The 22,616-nt window shown below is 40.1% G+C and overlaps 1 protein-coding gene across 1 annotated transcript in view; it reads right to left on the bottom strand.

The window, feature by feature from the left end:
- The window catches only part of stard15.S (StAR-related lipid transfer (START) domain containing 15 S homeolog), a 37,172-nt gene that overhangs the window by 4,837 nt on the left and 9,719 nt on the right, over positions 1–22,616 (bottom strand). Inside the window, exons 2-3 of the mRNA XM_018256226.2 lie at positions 3,424–3,571; positions 2,011–2,114 (exon numbers count right to left, since the gene is read on the bottom strand). Coding sequence (XP_018111715.1) covers positions 2,011–2,114; positions 3,424–3,571 — 252 coding nt within the window. The remainder of the gene's footprint in view (positions 1–2,010; positions 2,115–3,423; positions 3,572–22,616) is intronic.

The raw sequence follows: 22,616 nt of genomic DNA, 5'->3' as shown, positions 1-22,616 counted from the left end.
TTGCCTCCTCTCTCTCCACATACCATGCATTAGTAAAAAAAAAAAAAACAACCCCTAAAAGAAAATCTGACCCTAAAATGCAGAGTAGCGAAGCTCCCGGGCACCATCTTCAGCCACTTGATATTCTTTTCGGGGCTCAACGCAGACACAAAGTGGATGCAGTTGGGTCAAGTTGGTGTTATTAACATGCATTTATAGAGCGCCAACATATTGCGGGTTGAGTTCAGAAGAAGATACAAACAGGGTCGGACAGGGTCGGACTGGGCCGGCGGGACACCGGGAAAAAACCTGGTGGGCCCTGGCTCTTTTGGGCCTCACTGGCCCAGACCCTTTCCCTGCACTTCTTTTCCTAACTCCCCTTCCAGATACTGGCAGCACTTGAAAAAGTTGCGCACCAGGGCTGGGGGGCCCGGGGATGGTGTGGGGGGGCCCGAGGCTGCAGGCCCGGCGGGCCCCCTAGTCTGATGCTGGATACAAAGCAGCAGAAGATGGTGCCCTGGAGCTCCGCTGTGCTGCTCTGCATTTTAGGGTTAGATTTTTTTTAAGGGATTGTTTTTTTTTTACTCATGCACAGTGTGGAGAGGGAGAGGGGAGGGGGGCAATTGCAGGCAGTTTGGTTTTGGTACAGGGGGGGTTTAGTCCTCCTTTGCAAATGGTTGTATAGTTACATAGTTACATAGTTAAATTGGGTTGAAAAAAGACAAAGTCCATCAATTTCAACCCCTCCAAATGAAAACCCAGCATCCATACACACACCCCTCCCTACTTTTAATTAAATTCTATATACCCATACCTATATTAACTATAGAGTTTAGTATCACAATAGCCTTTGATATTATGTCTGTCCAAAAAATCATCCAAGTCCCTCTTATAGTCATTAACTGAATCAGCATCACAACATCACCCGGCAGTGCATTCCACAACCTCTCTCTGTCCTGACTGTGAAGAACCCCTACGTTGCTTCAAATGAAAGTTCTTTTCTTCTAGTCTAAAGGGGAGGCCTCTGGTACGGTGATCCACTTTATGGGTAAAAAGGTCCCCTGCTATTTGTCTATAATGTCCTCTAATGTACATGTAAAGTGTAATCATGTCCCCTCGCAAGAGCCTTTTTTTCCAGAGAAAACAACCCCAACCTTGACAGTCTCCCCTCATAATTAAAGTCTTCCGTCCCTCTAACCAATTTAGTTGCACTTAGTCTCTGCACTCTCTCCAGCTCATTTATATCCCTCTTAAGGACTGGAGTCCAAAACTGCCCCCATACTCCAGATGAGGCCTCACCAGGGACCTATAAAGAGACATAATTATGTTTTCATCCCTTGAGTTAATGCCCTTTTTTATACAAGACAGAACTTTATTTGCTTTAGTAGCCACAGAATGACACTGCCCAGAATTAGACAACTTGTTATCTACAAAAACCCCTAGATCCTTCTCATTTAAGGAAACTCCCAACACACTGCCATTTAGTGTATAACTTGCATTTATATTATTTTTGCCAAAGTGCATAACCTGCATTCATCAACATTGAACCTCATTTTCCAGTTTGCTGCCCAGTTTTCCAACTTAGACAAATCACTCTGCAAAGTGGCAGCATCCTGCATGGAACCTATAGTTCTGCACAATTTAGTATCACCCATGTTTTTTCCTGAACGCAAAAATACAGCACTGCTGTGCCCGTCATTCCATTTTTTTTTTTTTACGATTTCGCATTGTGCAAAAATATTCTACTAATAGCTTGCAAATGAGATGGGTGTTTTCATGAGTGCCGGCACTGTACGAGGTTATTGTGCGCAAAAACAGTTGCTGAATTCTCAACTTGAGAAAACTGTGAAAATTTTCTCCACGCAACTCAAATGCAGAGTGTTCAAATAAAGTCGTCAAGCACCCGACATGTGCAGTTTGTGTAGTTGTTTGGATAAAGTGAACTATTGGCATTACATAATGCATGACTTCATTAACAGAGAACAAGACAAATAAATATACTATGAATGTGAGACCATACAGGCGCCTTACCGGGTACTTCACAGAGTAATTGATAATCATATAATCATTGCCAAGAGGAAGCCAAGACCGCAGGGTGACAAAATCTCGATTCTTCAAAGGACTCGGGCATTTCCCTGCAAATCAAATAGAAACACAACTTGTCTCATGCAGCTGTCAGAGCTTTTATATGAGCTGTAGATTCAGAGCAGAGATCAATAGATATACAGTATATATATATATATATATAAAATATGTTGTACAATATTCTGTCTGTAATTCTGAGCTTTCTGGATAACAGGTTTTCAGCTAACAGATCCCATACCTATATTTGCAAGCTAGCCTAGTCCCCATGTATATTTTGCAACCATGACGGTGCCGGCACAGTATAATCTCAGCGTATGAATCGAATTTTCGGGACGTTCCCATTCGATCGAATGTTAGACAATCAATTTTTTCATAAATAACCTCCCAGTCGAATTGTGAGCACATTCAAATTTATTGGAGTACAAAAAAAATTCACAACAAATTCGAAATTCGACCTTTGAGGGGCAGATTTAGATTTAGAGTTTATGGGAGTTTATTATTAACTCCCATAATCTCCCATAAACTCGAACTAAAAAAATAAAAAAATGACCAATCGGAATTTATTGCTAAAAGTTTTTAAATTCCGGTGAATAGGATCAACCTGCAAGCTTGAAAATTTTTTTTGTTTTTTTTTAAAAATGATTTTCAAAAGTCCAAGCTCCAAATTGATTGTAGGAGGTCCTCCATAGGCTAAAACACCAATTCGGCAGGTTTTAGATGGTAAATAGTCGAATTTGAATTCTTAAAGGGACTGTACATGACAGATTTCTAAATTTGAATTTTTTTTTTTAACTCAAATGGAATTTGGACTATTCCCTAGCCGGGTGCAATCTTCAGCCGCTTTGGTAATCTTCGGGTCTTCTCCTGGTGCTTCGGCAATTTCCGTGAGTTTTGTTATCACGAAACAGAAAATTGCTCCAACTGCTCATACTTCCACTTACGTCCCGAAGATTACCCAAGAAAAGAAGATGGCGCTCGTGAACTCCGCTGGACAAAATCTGCACCGAGGGGTAAATAAAGACTAAAGGGGCATTTTCCCGGGGTAACACAGGCTGTGGGGGGTCTATGTAGGGTAGGGGTAGGGTTTTTTTTAACTTTATGGTTTACTTCTCCTTTAATGTCCTACAGTATATATAGTGGTAATGGGTGAGTGCAAAAGATCTCGTCTTTCCCTGTAAAGATCTTTCTATCTGTGGGTAGAGGTAATCTGCATTTGCACTGAATGCATGTGGTATCACATTTCTTACATACTGTACTCTTTCTTAACCAAAACCCTGAGTGACCATGTACAAGTGATAGGATCCCCCATCCAGCAGCAGGTACGTACTGAAGGGGCAGACATGATATTCGCATACATACAAGAGTAGTATCCAACATCTGCATTGACAGTCAGCCTCCCGATATCGTAGGTCTCAATCATGTTGGAATCCCATTTTTTGCGGTAGCTTGTATCATGGAGAACATCATAGAGTATTTCAGCAGGAACATCTTTGCAGGTAATACACATCTAAAAAAAAAATAAATGATAAATTAATTCTCTTCCACTAGTCATTTTTTCTTCCATTAAACTAGTTATTTATTGTGTAATGGCAAAAATTGTGAGATGTTGACAAATCAATGTAAGACATAGACTCACAAAAGCCTTTTCTTGATGGCAAAGGGTCCTTGGATACAACATTGGCTTTCCAATCCATTTTTTCCATCCAATTTTTAAAGACCATGGAATGGGAGAACTTTATATTTGCTTAAGTCTTTTAGATTATGTTTAAAAGTTTAAACAAATAACTTAACAAAAAAGTTATTGTACAATACAGTAAACCCAAAGAGCAGAACACCTTTTCTTATTGGGTGTGCAGACGCCAAGGGGCAGATTTATTAAGGTTTGAACGGTAAATTTGAATTTTCAAGTTGGGTTTTTGGTCAAAACACACACATTCAATTTGGATTTTGGGAATAATCCAAACTCGAATTTGAATTTGCGTTTTATCATACCCTGGGATCAACTCAAATTCAATAGAACGCCACCTAAAACCTGCCGAGTTCATGTAGAAGTCAATGACTGAGGTCCAGTGACCCATTTGAAGGCCTTCCTGACATTCAAGTTTTTTTTAGGAGAAAAACTGGATTTGAAGTTTTCGGGTTGGTAATATTCATTTGAGTTTTAGACGTTCAAGTTTTTTCTTAAATAACATACTGTACAGTCCAGCGCCCGTTTTGTATTAAACCCGACCCGTGAACGGACCCGCAACCAGCATACTTACCTGCTTGGACCTGCTGACCATCAAGAAACAGGAAGTGCCGTCATTGTAAACCGCAAGTGACATCATTAGAAATTGGCATGACCAGAAAAAAAGGAGTAAAACAGGAACACTGTCATAGTAAACCGGAAGTGACATCATTGGAAGTAGGCGTGATCAGAAAAAAAAAGGAGTAAAACTCGCTATTGAGAAGAAACCGTGACTGAACTGCGACCTGCAAACCCAGAGAACTGCCGGCCCACGTCTATACCCGCTCCCGAAACTTCTTTCGGCAACTTGCAGGGTACCACAGGTTTTTGTGGGTAACCCACGGGTACCTGACCCGCTGCAGGACTCTAACATACTGTTCGAGTTTTCAAGGTCATTCAAGGCAAAAAAAAAAAACTACCACTCGACCTTTGATAAATATACCCCTAGGTGGACACATTAAAACGAGAAACAAGCAACACAAGCCATTCTGGAATCCATCCAACCAAACATATCCGTATTCCTTTGCCTCCTAGTTATTTTAAAACCCAAATTGTGACTTATAGAAAAAAACAAAGCCTGATGTTGCTGCTCTTCAGAAGGAAACTCTTTGTCTTTTGATGGGAGAGAGGTAGAACTCAATGGTTCATTGGCAGGTCAGATTCCTCTTTTATTCACAGCCCATAAGTTTATAGTACAGCACTGCTCTTTTTATGGTTTTATGGTAACTAGAGAACTTCACCTAGTAACCTAAGCTCTCCTACAGTATCAAGTGTTCAGTGACAGGGTGCATTATTCATGAAGCCTTCCTCCAGTTTGTCTCTGTGTCCCTCTGTGTAGGAAATGACAGTTGCTCAGTGAATGGAATGTCATCGCCCTTTATTAGGGACACTTAAATATTTGATGAGCTTTGAGCTCTGATGTGGAGTAATTAGAGCTCTGCCCTTTATTTTAACTTGTGTCTTATGCCTTCTTTGTTATGATTATTTCTCACTTGTATGAATCGGCCAGTTTAATCTCAGTGGGTGACCAACTAAGGAATAGGATTGGATATCCATCGCCTGCGGAGATCTTGCAGCTTAGATAACAATATCCATCAAGCTTTTTCTGGGCCCTCAGGATAAAAAACCTCGTTGTGAAGCCATATCATACAGGTCAAAGGTGCAAAATCACAGAAAGACACAGTGTTTGCCAAGTCAAAATTAACATGCCAACTTCCTTGCCAGTTACAACCCATTTGGGGGAATGTAATAAAAGTCGGTAACGGAAAAACTATTTGCAATGCGATATATATGCAGTATAGCTTTTGGGAACACTGAAACTGTTTAGCGACCACTTCCAACAGTGAAAGAAAGTTTGCGAATTTAATAGTTTGAGCTAATGCGCAGTAAATGTAATAAAACTTCTTACTGAAAAAGTTCTAATGTTTGCTCCAAAATATTACAATACCGTCAAGCACTTCTTAAAAGTGTGCAATTAAATTCGCAATGCAATAACTGTTTGAGGAAGAATATTACATTGTGAGATGTGGATTTTTATTCTTATTGGTGCAAATTGTTTTTCTCTTTGCGACTTTTATTACATTTCCCTATTGAGCACTAAAAGGATTTTCAGTGAATAAAATTGCAAGGTCAATTTTTCCCAGTATTTTTTCAGAAACCAGTTGGGACCCTTCTGGTCAGGGCCAGGCCCAGGTATTTTGTCACCTTAGGCAAGGGCTTCAATCAGTGCCCCCCCACCCGGTCCTGCATTACCACGTTATAACCACGTTATAATTCATATTGTCCCCTGTGCCAGAAGCCAATTTGTTGCCTCATGTAACTGTGCCAACACCTATCATATTGCTCCATTTATACTTAGATTTATACTTAGATTGCTCCCAATCTGTACACGTGTCAGCATAAGCCAAAACATCCATCATATTGTTCCCCCCAATCTGTACCTTTGCCAGCAGCAGCCAAAAAAATCCATCATATTGCCCCTAGTTTGTACCTGTGCCAACAGGAGCCAAACATCCATCATATTGCCCCAAACATCTGTGTACCTGTGCCAGCAGCCACCATATTGCCCCATGTACGTGAGCCAGCAGCAGCCAATCCCTCAAATTGCCCCCGATCTGTACCTGTGCCAGCGTCAGCCAACATATCCACAAAATTGCCCCCAAATATGTACTTTTGCCAGCAGGAGCCAAAAATCCATCATATTGCCCCCAAATGCTGTGCCAGCAGTGGCCAAATATTCACCATATTGCCCCATATCATCCGTTTACCTGGGCAAGCAGCAGCAAAGATATTGGCCACAAATATGTACCTGTGCCAGCAGCTGCCAAGAGGGAGGTGGGGAGTGCTACTGCCCACAGTATGAATCACAGGCAAAAACAGACAGTTTATAAAATTGAAAAACTATTAAAGGTCATGCAAACCAAAAAATTCCTCTTAAAACTGCACCTCCCCCCCCCATGGTGGCACCCTAGGTGGGTGCCTACTCTGCCTACCCCTAGTTCTGGCCCTGCTTCTGGTTGATTCCTTCTTTACGCAAGGCATTACTGATACAATAGTGTCATCTCATCAACACTCCAGAAAAGGACAGCCAGATAGAGCTTGCAGCTGCAATGACATTTACATTGTACACATTAAAAATGATAAATGTCATAAATGTATATAGACAAATACAACAGGTCCTCTGCACTTAACCCATTATCAATATACTTAAGACATTGAGACATTTTGTGGAATGCCCATAGTAACAGTGTATGAGATCTTACTCCCTACAACTGCAAATCCTTTAAGATACAAATGTCATTGGTACTTGCAGTTATTACAACCTGCCTGTATCAACCCTTAAGGCAAAAAGCATATAAATCTGCAATATCAGGAAACAGGAGACAGTGCCCCACACAAATATTGTAAGTCAAATCAATATTTGTAGCATAATATTTGCAGGTCAATGTACCATGGAGTAATACTATTTACATTACCGTATATACTCGATTTTACCTCCAAAAACTGGGAAAGTTTATTGACTTGAGTATAAGCCTAGCGTGAGAAATGCAGCAGCTTCTGGTAAGTTTCAATCAAAAAATTGAGGGTTTCTGCTCCCATTGGAGGTGCTGGCGTCTCGTTTTTGGATGCCGGCGAACATTCTTGGACGCCGCCAAATATTCTTGGAGACTATTCTTGGACGCCGGCGACTATTCTTCCATTTTTGCGCTTGACCCGAGTATAAGCCGAGGTAGAGTTTTTCAGCATATTTTGGGGGCTGAAAAACTCGGCTTATACTCAAGTATATACGGTAGGTGTGGAGTTGTGGACATATTGCACGCTATGTCATAGTTATCATCTTTTCCTCCTGGATGCTTGTTTTTTTCCTCACTAGGCTTCAAATGCTAATTTTCCATCTTTGTCCAACACCTGGAAACTCAAACAGTGGGGCACACTCACATACATAATTGGAATTTCTTCCATTGCAGTAACTCACAGCAACCAATCAGTGATGAGCTTTGATTGATGTACTGTCATTTATATGATTAAAACAAATATCTAGGTAGGATTCCTTTGCTGAAGCAATTCTAAATCTTATATTTGAATGTGTCTCACCATCTAGATCTGGCTAACAAAGGGCAATGACACACAGGGTGATTGCCAGTATTTTGCCATGTGATTTAAAGGTTGAAATTGCCTTTTTACTGACTTGGTATTGCAATACCTGGTCCTTGCATGTACACTTTATCTGGATCTCTATATCTGGCTGGCCTTCACAGATGTTCCAACAATGTTGAAAGCCAGATATAAAGTTCTTGTTGATAAAGTCAAAGCAATGGTTAATCCTCAGCGTGCTTAAGACGTTTTTGCTTGGCAAGCAACAAGGGTGCTTATCATCACTTACAGGCCATTGAAACATGTATAATTTACTGAGCCTGGCATGCTTTTTACTCTGTAGGTTACATAAATGACAGCTCCTTGGTAGGGATGTAGCGAACCGCCGATAATGTGTTCGCGAACGCCGGCAAAAATTGCGAACAGTTCGCGAACAGTTCGCGAACTTCGAACATCCGAAAATCGTTCGATTCGAACGATCGAAGGATTTTAATCGTTCGATCGAATCGAACGAAAATCGTTCGATTTTAGCGATCGAATGGTCGAATGGTCGAACGATTTTGACACGAACGCCTATTGGCGAACGTCGCGCGACGTTCGCGAACTTGCGGCGGACGCGAACAGCCGACGACGAACAGTCCGCGACATCCCTACTCCTTGGCAGAATGTAGGGGAGTTTGCAACGGGGAACATGTATTTATGTCTGATCAATGTGATGATAAACCGCACTGCGAAAATTCTCTCTCAGAATAGTAAGATCTCCTCTTCTACAGGAGTAACAGTAGCTGAAAGCCTGTCTTTTTTAAAGGGGCAGTATACCTCCTTACTCATCATTCCACCACCAGTCTACCTGTCATGTCTGGCCATAGGTGATCACTGGGCTGGAGCCTATTTGCAGAGGAATCCCAGAAACATCCCTGAATGGATGGATAATTAACAGAAGCCATGGTAAAGGAAAAACAAGAGATTTAATAGCAAAATGAGAAAATAATTGAACACACAGAAGTACAAAATACAGGCCTGTGATGAGGCTGTCAGTGGAGAGAGGCAAGTCCAGAAACAGGCAAAATGGTCAGGGCTGTTGGGAGGCAGGCAAAGTCCGAAAGGCAAGCTAAGGTCAAATGGTAGGCAGCAGAAGAGCAAGGTTGAGAAACAGGCCGGAGGTCAGAACCAAGGAAATCCACAGCGGCAGGAGTCGGGTACCAGGTTAGGACAGGAAGGTAAGAGCAAGGAAAACTGATCATGGACACGGAGCCAGGCAGGGGACACAGGAACCAGTAATCAGAAATAATGCAGACACAGGTCAGAGGCTAGATCGGGCTCAGGAGCTCAGATGATTAAGCACAAGGAAGTTTGATGGCACAGGCTAATAAAGGGCCTTGATTGCTTGATTGACAACACATGTGGTTAATGAGGCAGGGCAAGGTAAGTGTGTTGCAAGAAACATTATAGTAAGTCTGTTCAGAACAATGTCCAGTAGAAGCACTAAGATTCCCCAGTAGCTCACCAGAATAGTGCAGGAGCATCCAAACACAAACGCCAGGGTTGGAATCCTCGTGATTCCTGACACTAACCAAGGGTGTTTGATGGAGCAACTGCAACTTGAAAGTTGGGTTTTCAACCAAGAATGGGAGGTGGATGAAATCTTAGTTGCATTTAACCCACAGCACTTGACCCTCAGACAAATCTTGTAGCCTTTTAATGCAGCCACCACCCATTCCCCTGAACTTTAGGGATTCCTAACAATTTTCTTTAAAGTGAGGATTGCTTTCTTGAGCATAATCTGGTATAATTTGGCTAGGTCTGGGCAGGTGCTCAACAGAGTTTCAGGCTTAAATCTTGGGAGGTATGAACGAGAACCCTGTATAACACAATGTATAGCTGCCACTCCATCCATGCCCTGCATCCCAAAACACTGCTCCAAAAATCATTGATGTATAGATGATTAAACCACATATGGGGCGAGAGAGAGAGAGAGATTTCAGAGGCCTGTTTCACAACATTTCCTCTGGATCACTTGGATAGGGACATTTTTACTGGTGATAATTATTTGGTAAGTAATTAGGTAATTATAGTTTGTAAAAAAAAAAAGTGAACTTCTTGCTTGTAGTTCTTGCCTCACAGAATATGGCAACAAGAAAATGTTGTCAAAAAGTGTAATTTAAAAAGTATTTACTTAACATAATATTAAACATTAAATCAGTCTGCTGGAAACGGATAAATATAGTAGTAATGTTAGAGTACTGGAGATCAGGTTGGCAAAATAGAGTGGAGGCCACATGTTTAGTATCCTGTTTGGATCCAAGAAAATGAAGCCAGTGCCCTGATCTGATATCATTTTGCCCCCTTTTTCTTGTGTTAAAGCTAATGTTAAAAGCAAAATGTTACATATTTGTACATAAAATACCTGGCTTTTCCAGACTAATTTAATGCTTAGGTGCATGATTCCACTATTACAATTAGAATGGAAGACCGAGTCAGCATAAAATTATCAATAATATAAAAATTGATTGCAATAAACTGTCCATCGGATTGGAAATCCCAGGAAGGAATTATATTCCAAGGATTTTTGACCTGCTGGAGGAAGCCGGAGAACCGAACAGTGAAAACACTGGCAAAAAGCAAGGTCCTGTGAACAAAGATCTGAAAGACCAGCCTTATTGAATGGAATGGAACTCATGGAAACCTTATGCGTGTTAAGTCAATCTTACTTAGAATAAATAGGCATAAATAAAGTATATTTTCCATGACAGTTTGTCTTTAACTCATCAATTCCCTCCACCATCCCTCTGAGAAACCTCTTTGTTGTTGGAGCATGGAGGAACCACATCTTGACATCTCATTATCTTTCATCCATAATAGATCAGAACCTGAAACTTGTCCTTTGAAGGAACAGGTAATGTCTAACACAATTAGTCACAGCCAAGAGTAAGCAGACGTTGCAATTTTGTACAAAAAAAAAAAAGAAATGGAGCAATTCTAAAGCCACCCGTGGACTGTTATAAGATAGCAATTCCATCCCTTAAGGGCAGTGACACGTTTCGGGGAGATTAGTCGGCCAGCAACAAATCTCATTTTCTTCTGGCGACTAATCTCCCTGTAACTGCCTTCCCGCCGGCTAGAATGTAAATCTCTGGCAGAAGGCACTAGGAACACTTCATTTTCCGAAGTTGCCTCATGAGGAAAGTCGCTGGGCGACTGATCTCCCCGAATCTTAGCGTGTGTCACTGCCCTAAGATGTTGGCATATACTGACCTGAGTATCTGGCCAGAAAGTTACATTTTAAAATGGTATTCACAAAAACAAACAATTAATTTGTCCCTTTAAATAGTAACAGATTGGATGGTGTCTGTGAGACCACAAGCAATGTCAGTCAGCAACATCAAGGGCAAATAAGGTCTTGAGCTGTATTAAAAGGGGCATAGAGTCACGGGAGGAGGGGTCATTCTTCCACTGTATAGAGCACTTGTAAGGCCCCATCTAGAATATGCCGTACAGTTTTGGTCTCCATCACTCAAACAGGACATTATTGTATTAGAGAGGGTGCAGAGAAGGGCAACTAAGCTGGTAAAAGGTATTGAAAATCTTAGCTATGAGGAAAGACTGGCCAAATTGGGGATGTTCATGCTGGAGAAGAGGCGCTTAGGGGGTGAAATAATAACTATGTATAAATATATAAGAGGATCATATAATAATCTCTCTAATGCTTTATTTACCAGTAGGTCTTTCCAGCTGACACGAGGTCACCCATTCCGATTAGAAGAAAAGAGGTTCCGCCTAAATATAGGGAAGGGGTTTTTACAGTGAGAGCTGTGAAGATGTGGAATTCTCTCCCTGAATCAGTCGGACTGGGATGCCAGGGGCCCACCAGAGACCTTAGGCTGAGGGCCCACTTTCTAAACTACTATACCTCCTCTCCTCTCCAATCTCTTTATTCTCCTAGTCTCTACATAATATACTCTTTTCTTCCATTATTAAGCCTTTTTTTCTCATAAATAAATAGGGAATGACCATGCAATAGACTAAATGGTCAGAAGCAAGGTGCCCACATACACCCGGGCCCACCGGGAGTTTTCCTGGTATCCTGGTGGGCCCGTCCGAAACTGGGTAAAAGCTGATACATTAGATAGCTTTAAAAAGGGGTTGGATGGTGTTTAGCAAGTGAGGGAATACAGGGTTATGGGAGATAGATCATAGTACAAGTTGATCCAGGGACTAGTCCGGTTGCCATTTTGGAGTCAGGAAGGAATTTTTTCCCCCTCTGAGGCAAATTGGAGAGGCTTCAGATGGGTTTTTTGCCTTCCTCTGGATCAACCGGCAGATGTTACTATGATACAATGCCATGGGATCACCACACTGAAGTGAACACAATTTGCATTTCATTTTCAGTCAGCACAAAAGAAATTTAGTCTTTGGGTCCAGCATACTAATGGAAGGTGACACTTAACATCCAGTCAATGTTTAGTATAAAGTAAAACATTCCCTTGCCTTCAGTTGTTCGCATTGTGTTTTGTAAATCTGTCACAATTTATAGGTGCTAATGCATGCACACACTAGCTCAGGGGTTCCATAAGCAAATCCTTGGGGCACATGGGTGGTCCAGCCTCAAGGTTAGTTTGAAGGATATTATGGGGAGAATCTTTTTTATCTCCTAGATACACCTGAAAGCTCAGCTTTAGGCAGTGTCGGACTGGGACACCAGGGGCCCACCAAAAAACCTTAGATCAGGGGCCCACTCTCAGAACTATTAAAAACTATGAAAAATTTGAAAATTTCCTGCAAAATTCACATAACGCATTGAAGTCAATGGGGGTCAAAATGATTTTGACGCGTGTCAATTTCGACGCCGTGTACCTATTTTGTCCGAATGCATTAAAGTCAATGGGTGTCCGAATAATTTTGACGTGCAACAATTTTTATGTGAACAACTATACTGACGTGCGGCCAAAAATGTTTCGCCTGCAAATTTTCTCAACAGTTTCACGAAATTATTAGATCGAAGAAGAATTCTTTAGAAGAAATATTTACTGTATTTATGCAGCATCTGACCAGGCTTCCTGAGTAATACAATAATAATGCAATGACATGAGCTATCCGACATAATGATCATAAAAAAGTAAAAACTTATTTAATCAAAAATCTTCTGACCAGCACTCCCTTTAAAAGTTTAATAATTTTATTGTCATTCTGTAATATCCAACGTTTCGGTCCACATTTGGACCTTTTTCAAGGATTCAATATATATATATATATATATATATATATATATATATATATATATATATATATATATATATATATATATATATATATATATATATATATATATATATATATATATATATATATATATATATATTTTTTTTTTTTTTGGTCTCATCTAACCAGGTCTGCTGATGGAGTCTGCTTGTATACTGGGGATCCTCTCTATAGAGACACATTCCTCATCACTTCTATGCTAGGTTTCAAGGTGTCTGCTGTACCTCAGTATAACCTGCCACCATTTACTAATAATTACCATGATTACCATGATTGTGAATAGCAGCCCTACTGGCAATGCTACTGCCATTGGCGTCTGTAAATAGGGGGATTTTGTATACCTCACAGCTAACTTCTGTCTCAGATCACTGCTTAAATGTCCTGTCCTTTCCTCCTCCCTGCTGCTTGTGAAAAAATCCAAGATGACCATGCGTTCCACTATGGATTTTTGTTTTACAGAAGCCAGACAGAAGGAGGCAGAGAGAAAGAGCCAAGCAGACTTGGAGCTGCAGGAAAAAGGAACTTCAGTGTTGGTATTCCAGCTGTGCACGTGTAGGTGAGGGGATGCTTTCAATCTATCCATTTCTGCATTTATCTTACTGGCATGCCTGGGGTTAAAGAAGTGCTCATTGGCTATTTCTACAGTGATTATATGGACACACTTGTGGTTATTATGCTGACTATCCACTTCCTGTATTAATTATACTGGCACATCTGGTGATTCTTCATTTGTTCCCAAACTCTTCAGGTTCTAAGCTCTAATACCACTCTACCATTCCACCAAAGTCTGCCCTTGACCCATACCGGGTTTGTAAAGCAAAAGCTCTTATACTGGCAGGGTCAGACTGGGCCAGCGGGATACAGTGAGAAAACCCGGTGGGGCCTCATGGGTCCCTGCCGGTCCAGACGTGGTCCCCGATCTGCTGGCCTGGTGGCGTCTGGATGGATCTGGCGCATGCGAGGGGTGCGTCTTATACGTGTTAGCGCAATCGCGCTACACGTCTTCCGTGTGTGTGAGAGCATGCACGCTGCGCGTCTCTTCCCATTAACAGGGTTAATAAAAAAAAGCTTGAGGAGAGTAAAAAAAATTATGTATTAACTGAATAAGAAAGTGTTGAGAGAAAATTGCTATGAACCAACCCCCCCCCCCCACCCCAGGCAGAAAATTGGTTCTTATGTATCATGCCTGTATATATCTAGCACTGTACATCACCTGGATGGACTGGACCCTTCTATTGGCTGTTGCATGAACCCTCCTGTGATGTCACTGCTGACATCATAGGCACTCTCCTCCCTTGCCTGACTGATACAGCAAAGTTGTACTCAATTTAGAACTTCAAAAATGTTACAGCAACATAGACAAATTATAAAAAAAAAACTTTTAGGTAAAACATATTTTAGAACAGCGAGGCTGCTCAACATTAAATATGAGAGCTCTCCTATGAAAGCTAGCCAGAGGTCTATACCAAACATTCCGTCATTAAATGATTTTATTGAAGGGAAAGTCAGGTCTGCACCTAATTTTCTTTTTAAGCAAATACTATGACATTTGCAGATATATATTTTATATTCAGACTGTGATATAATATCACAAAACAATATGTATTACGTTTTTGTTAACATTTACTACGTAGGAAAAAAATATTGTCCACATTTGAGTGCCTCTGGCACCTTAAATACATTTTATTATTACAGCATGCCCTTTGAAATACAATTACATTGCCACTGGAAGCCTGGTCTCACTGTGCTTTAGATATTGGATTCCATCCATAGTATTATTTAATGGGGCTTATGTGGTTATGAAAATATACACCTTGTAACATGTCACTGGAAGGCCATCTGGCATGGAGTCCTTTCCAAGCAAATAATTACATTTTACAACGAGGGAGATAAGGAAGTGTAGGGATTTAAAGCCATACGGACATACCTATTCCTATAAAACTATTACATTTCAATAATACCTTTTAAAGGGGCGGTAACCCATTGAGTTAACTTTCAGTATGATATTCTGATTTGCAATCGGTTTCAATTTTTTCAATTGTTTATGGTTTTTGAGCTATTTTACTTTTTATTCAGCAGCTCTTCAGTTTGTAATTTCAGCAATCTAGGGCTCAAATTACCCAGGTAACCATGTGCTAATTGAATAAGAGACTGGAATATGAATAGAAATAGGAGTCACAAAAAGTAGCAAAAACAATACATTTATAGCCTTACAGAGCATTTGTTTTTCAGATGGAGTCAGTGACCTCATTTGAATGCTGGAAATCAGAAAAAGATGTCAAATAATTAAATAAATAAATAAAAAATAATTATATATATATATATATATATATATATATATATATATATATATATATATATATATATATATATATATATATAAAATAAACAATGAAGTAATAAGAATACCGCAAATAACTGTGATTGATGTATATTTAATTGTCGTTAAAGATAAAGATTTTTTTCTATACCGCCATTTGTTTGTATACTTTTTGAGCAATATACCCAATATCTTCCCTGTGGCCACAAACGGATCTTAAGAAAACCTGTAACAAACTCTGATGAGATCCCTTATCCGGAAACCCGATATCCAGAAAACTCCGAATTACGGAATGGCTGTCTCCCATTGACTCCATTTTATCCAAATAATCCAAATTTTTAAAAATGATTTCCTTTTTCTCTGTAATAATAAAGCAGTAACTTGTACTTGATCCCAACTAAGATATAATTAATCCTTATTGGAAGCAAAACCAGCCTGTTGGGTTTATTTAATGTTTACATGAATTTCTAATAGACATAAGGCATGAAGACCCAAATTACGGAAAGATCCGTTATCCGGAAAAACCCAGGTCCCGAGCATTCTGGATAACAGGTCCCATACCTGTACTGCCAGATACAGTGGCTCACTGCAGTCTTATGCGGAAACACTAGACACTGCTTCTGTTTTCAGCTATTCAATCACTAAAAAAAAAACTATAATCCATTAAATGATTATAATAAAAACAAAAAAGAATGTAAATATCCTGAAGTTTACAGGGCACTCTTTAGAGACTATTTATCCTCTAATTCTCCCTATAAGAAGTTATATTTCTTTGAAGGTTAAGGGTATAAGAATTATGACCCAATTCATGGTGAGCTCCTGGGGGCTAAAACATACAATACTCTCTGGGTATTTAATGGACTACAGTGCTATAGATTTACACCTTTCTATTAGTAAAAAAGCTTTTGAACATTCACCCAGTTCACTGATATGGCACAAGGAGTCCTTTGTGAAAGGCACTAGTCCTTTGAAAGTTTTATGCACAAACTATCCATTACCGACAGAGGAAAAAAAAAGTGAAAAGCTTGAAAACATCCCCCAAAAATGGTGGATTTATTGTACATATATTTTATGGACCTCAGCACATAGCTGGGATCACAGCATGTCAATCATTTATAATTCCACCATATTGCAGAATAGTAATGAGAAGCAAAAAACGCTTATGTTTCGTTTTTGCCAATCAAGCTCAGCAAAATTTATAGGGGTATTTCCCTGTGGTAAATAGTACTCATAGAACTGGGACAATTAGTTTACACACAAAACAAGCCACACAGTCTTGAATATGCGGATCAATGGCCTTTTTTTCTGTATGTCTGTCGTTTGGCTGACAGTTTCTAGTATACATATGGCAATATTTATAATTCAGGCAACAATTGTCCTTGGTGAAACTCTCAGTCTGCAGGTGTGGGCCCTTGCTTGTGTTGGAGGCAGGGTGTTGCTGAACTATACCCCTCATGGAGATCTCAATGCCTGCTGCCTGATATATTTCTGGATTTCTTAGCAATATATCTGGTGGTAAAGTTGGGGGGTGGGTTGTGGGGTCACAATTGGGGGCGGTATATTGTGACATCACTTTCATCGACGTCATGCACATGCACTGATGGGTGCAAAGAGGCCCGGTGCGTGGGGTGGCACGGGACCAGAATACAACCCAGGATTCAATCATTCAGTGCATGTAACAGTATATTATTTTAACTTGAAAATGTCACTTCCAGCTTTCGGGATTGTTGAACCTAGGTGAGTTTCAATAGTCCCTGTATACATGGCTCCTAGTCCTACTCTGGGTAAGTATACAGGGACTATTGAAACTCACCTAGGTTCAACAATCCCGAAAGCTGGAAGTGACATTTTCAAGTTAAAATAATCTATTACTGTTAAATGTTGGCACTGAATGATTGAATCCAGGGTTGTATTCTGGTCCCATAACTACCCCATGCACTGGGCCTCTTTGCACCCATTGGTGCATGTGCATGATGTTGGCGGAAGTGACGTCACACTATACCGCCCACAAGAACTCTAATCCTTACTATATCTCCTTGGTGGAGCTCAGGCTGCTCACTAGCTACCCTAGTGTATTCTATTACATATGAGTATCCTTACAACTTACTAGGCCTATATGTTTCTAGGCTCCAATATTGTCCCACCTGCCTGCCCAGGGGGAATTCAGGAAGAATATATATATATATATATGTATAATGAAGCAATAGAATTCTTAATGAATCAGATGAAAATTAAGCGTAGGACTGGCCAGATATGGGATGACTTTGACGTAGTTGTTCAGCTTAAATATATTGCAATATATGGACAAACAATCCCTGTTTTGTTTAAAGGGTAAGGCATTTTTTAGTAGCAGTATGCACAAAATGTCGCTGTCTTAAATATATTGATAATGGGTTGAGTGCAGAGGACTCTTGTGTTTGACTATATGTATTTTGTGGTCACAGCCTCATTGCACCCCCGCCTAATGGTTTTAAAAAATAGTGGTGAGCACAACTTTCCTTTGTTTGTTATATATATATATATATATATATATATATATATATATACATATATACATATATATATATATCTATCAGACATCTAGCTGCCAGATCATAAACTGCCAGGAGAATAACACAGGAAAGGGAAACAGTTTCCCATCTATAACAAAGGACCCACTTGTTTTAAATTAGGCTCCACTTTTCTGGCCAGAAGCTTAGGGGACTGCCTAAATAAAGGGTAACTAAACCAGTCCCCTACATACACATTCAGTTCAAGTTTTGGGCCTGTGTTGCTGCATAGCACAGTACACACAATTTTGCAATTACAGCAGCAGATTATTCTAAGCTTTTGCTTTTAATATATCTTTCTTTTTACAATACTGTCTTTCACAGGAGGGCACCAGTTGAGCAAAATAAGAGATCTAGAAATTACTTTTTTATTTTACTCTGTGCTGCTTGTGCTCTCGGGCATAATAAACACTTAGGAGTCAGACCCACTGAAAGGAGGGCTAAGAAAAAAAGAAGAAAAACTCTCTAGTACACTAATTAGTTTCAATATTAGGGAGGTCCATGACGCCTCCCACAAAGAACAAAAATAATAATTATATAAACAGAGCCAGGTGATAGCACAAAAGAAATTGTTGGTGTTGCATTACCTTATATAAGCTTGATAGGATCATTTTAAACACCATCCCCCATATGTAATAATAGGTATAACGTTTGCCCAGGAGCAGTAACCCACAGCAACCAATAATATGTTTGATTTTCAAACAGGTGACCAGTTTTATTACATAACCCCCCATGTGTGCCAAAACTGCAACTCTGTGAATCTTTCTGCTGTCTAAGCACATGCAGAGGCAACGGCAATCCTGCAGAGATAGAAGGGGCACTGCAGCAATCAATCATTCTACTATTCAGTATAATGGAGCGAACTCCCAATGCAGAAATATTACTATAGCCAGCGATTATATAAGGGGTTTATATAGCAAGCAGTAATTCATCATGAGATATGTTTAATGCCACCAGCCAGAACACTAGAAAACACCAATTTAGTAAATTGCCCAAACTACAGACAATTCAATCAATGAAAAAGGCTACAAGCAGTTCTCTTTAAAGAGGTAAGATTTCAGCAGGAACGAGATCCATCTCAAGTAAAGGAGGATCTAGGTACAGTAATATCCAGCTGGAAACAATACGAGAACAGAGCCGGCCTTTCTATATATAAACAGGGCTTCTTAGATTGCAGATACATTCTCTCATGTGCTTTAATGTTAACCAAATGGAGGAACTGGTAAAGAACTTGCTTGTTTCCTTGATTTTAGGTCGTATGAGCCCATGAGAGGCTTAAGGATATCCATGAGAGTGTTTAACAATCGAAACGTTTATTAGTGCTGCTTTAACTTGTTTACAGATACAGTATAGTAAGAGGATTGAAGATTAAAGGGATTTCTAAATCACACTGCAAATAATTCACTCTACAATATAAAATTTTAATTCTGAACCAGCAAGTGTATTTTTATTTGTAATATTGGTGTGTAGGTGCATCTCAGGTCATTTTGCCTGGTCATGTGCTTTCAGAAAGAGCCAACACTTTAGAATGGAACTTCTTTCTGGCAGGCTGTTGTTTCTCCTACTCAATGTAACTGAATGTGTCGCAGTGGGACCTGGATTTTACTATTGATTTTTGTTCATAGATCTACCAGGCAGCTGTTATCCGGTTACCTTCCTATTGTTCTGTTGTTAGGCTGCTGGGGGAGAAAGGGAGAGAGGTTGATATCACTCCAACGTGCAGTACAGCAGTAAAGAGTGACTGAAGTTTATCAGAGCACAAGTCACATGACCAGGGGCAGCTGGGAAACTGACAAAATGTCTAGCCCCATGTCAGATTTCAAAATTAAATATAAAAAAATCTGTTTGCTCTTTTGAGAAACGGATTTCAGTGCAGAATTCTGCTGGAGCAGCACTATTAACTGATGCGTTTTAAAAAATTTAAAATTTCCATGACAGTATCCTTTTAAGGATGTTGGGAGATATTTCAACTTCCCGATGTGTCTCTTATTTGTTAATAATTTATTTTTAAGAAAAAATCACATGTACAATGGAATGCCATATACTTGAAACAGGGACATTGTTTATTATAGGGCAGTGACTGGGAGAAAAAAACAGCCCTGGCAAAACAAATCAAAGCAGCCCACTTCAAGTATGGGATTGGTTATCTGGAAACCCATTATCCAGAAAGCTCCAAATTACAGAAAGGTCATCTCCCATAGACTCCATTATAAACAAACAACCAAATGTTTAAAATTGATTTCATTTTCTCTGTAATAATAAAACAGTAGCTTGTACTTGAGCCAAACTAAGATAGGATTAGTCTTTATTGGGAGCAAAATCAGATTATTGGGTTTATTTAATATTTACATGATTTTCTAGTAGACTTAAAGTATGAAGATTCAAATTTTGGAAAGTTCCATTATCCAAAAGTCTCGAGCATTCTGAATAACAGGTCCCATACTTGTATACATGTGACATTGGCGACCAAGCACCCCCATCCACACAAGCCTTAAAAGAAAACATTGGTGGTCAGGCCCCCCCAATAAAAGGGGGAAAAAAGGGGGGGTCAGGGTCTCTGATAAAAAGTTAAAAAAAAATTAGTGACCAGCCCCCCCAGTTAAAAAAACACCAAGTGAAAACAAACATTGGTGGCCAGCCCCCCACAAGTAAAAAAACAAAACTAAAAAAAAAAATCATTGGTGATCATTGTTCCCCATTAAAATTAAAAAAAAAAACAGCTTTCAGAAAAGCGGAAACTTTTAAAATTTGGCATACAGGTGCCAGAAGTGCTGACATCTAGTGGTTACTTTGAAGAGCTGCAGAGGAGCTGCAGTCACTAGAGAAATAAGCGACATCTAGTGGTGTTTGTAAACAACAGCAGCCCCATTAAATCTACAGTATCGGGACAGCAGGCTGTGCAGAGAGGCCTGTGCGGCCCAATTACATGCGCAGACAGCGGCCCAATGGGCATTTGCCCAAATTCACAGATGGCCAGTCCGGGCCTGATCCCGGATCAAGCTTCATTTTTACCGGCCAGGCCAGTAAAATACCGGCCAGGTGGCAACCCTACTGTCAGTGGCCTCCAAGCAAGTGTTTATTTTTGAAATTCTGGCATGTAAACAAGTTTTAGTTGCATAAAAACTAAAGTTCACTGCCAAACAGAGCCTTCTGTACTAGGTTGCCAGTCCACATAGGATACAACACAACAAAATCCGGTGGCACACAGGACTGAAGGAATTCTTCCAAATTTTATTTCAAAGCGGAATGCAAATGCAACGTTTTCAATTGGCACCCCCAGGAACTTTTTCAATGCTTGTGTTGCTCCCAAAACTTTTTCAACATTTGAATGTGGCTTACGGGTAAAAAAAAGCTGGGGATTCCTGCTATTGGGTATGCGATTTTCAGAAAATGATACCCCAAAATGAATAGTTAAAGGGATTGTTCACCGTCAAACCCTTTTTCCAGTATAGTTGGTTTCAGAATATTCACCAGAAATAAAGACAATTTCCAGTTACTTTCTATTTTTTATTTGTGACTGTTTTTCCTATTATTGAAGTGTAAAGTTAAATTTTTTACCCTCTCAAGAAGCTTGGGGGGGGCACCGACTCTGTAACTGTTCTAAATTGATACATTTAATTGATACATTTCTTATCTTTGTCCCACCTGAGTTGAATCCTTGAGGCAACAGTTGCTAATATTCCAGAGATGCTGCTGAGAAATGTATCAACTAATGTTATCACTGAAATGTAGCAAATTGTAATGGATCAGATTCTTCTTGGATCACTGAGCTGCCAGACTGAAACACTAGAGCAGGCATGTCCAAAGTCCGGCCCGGTTTCAAATTTACACCAGCCCGCAGCCTCCATCATGAAATTAATAATAATGCAGCCTGCAAGCACAGTGCGATCAGGATCATTCACTCCCAGAGATGGAATTGTGTCTATTGCTAGCACCTTCAGAACACAGGCAGCAGTATAGACCAAGTAAATATATATATAATAATATTACTGCTACGGTACGCGATTCCTTGTTAAACTGAGAGTATAAGTCCAAACAGACTCCACTTCCTAGACGCTGTGTACGCATCCATCTCCGGGAGTGAATGATCCTGCTCGCAAGCTAGCTACCTCGGAAGGGATAGCGGTGTCAGGCTAAATAGTCGGCCCCACACATTTTAACCTCACAAAATATGGCCCTTGTTGCAAAAAGTTTGGACACCCCAGCACTAGAGACATGAGCATTCAACGTTTATGAAAACGATTTATATATGTAGGGATGTGAAACTCTTAGACACCCTTACACTTTACAGACAGGCACATCCCTAGTTATGTGGACACCTCAGTGGGTCCTTATGGGGACCTTGTGCTTATGTAACCCCTGCAGTTCACACAGTGTACACCAGATGGCACTGTGCCAGAGTATAAAAGGTTTAGGAACCATGTGCTCTGGGTCCATTGCTTTCGCCCAACCAAGCAGGCTGGAAGGGAATGGGTAGTGGCGACCCTAGGCGCCTTGGCCCTAGTAATTAGACAGCTATACTTGTTTATAGATCACTCTAGGAGTGATAGAGAGGTTATTTAGTTGAGCAGCTCAAGGCTCCGCTGAGGAGATTAGAGGGATT

Source organism: Xenopus laevis, chromosome 3S (genome assembly GCF_017654675.1).
Source record: "Xenopus laevis strain J_2021 chromosome 3S, Xenopus_laevis_v10.1, whole genome shotgun sequence".
Lineage (NCBI taxonomy): Eukaryota > Metazoa > Chordata > Amphibia > Anura > Pipidae > Xenopus > Xenopus laevis.
This window is presented reverse-complemented; position numbering and strand designations above follow the sequence as displayed.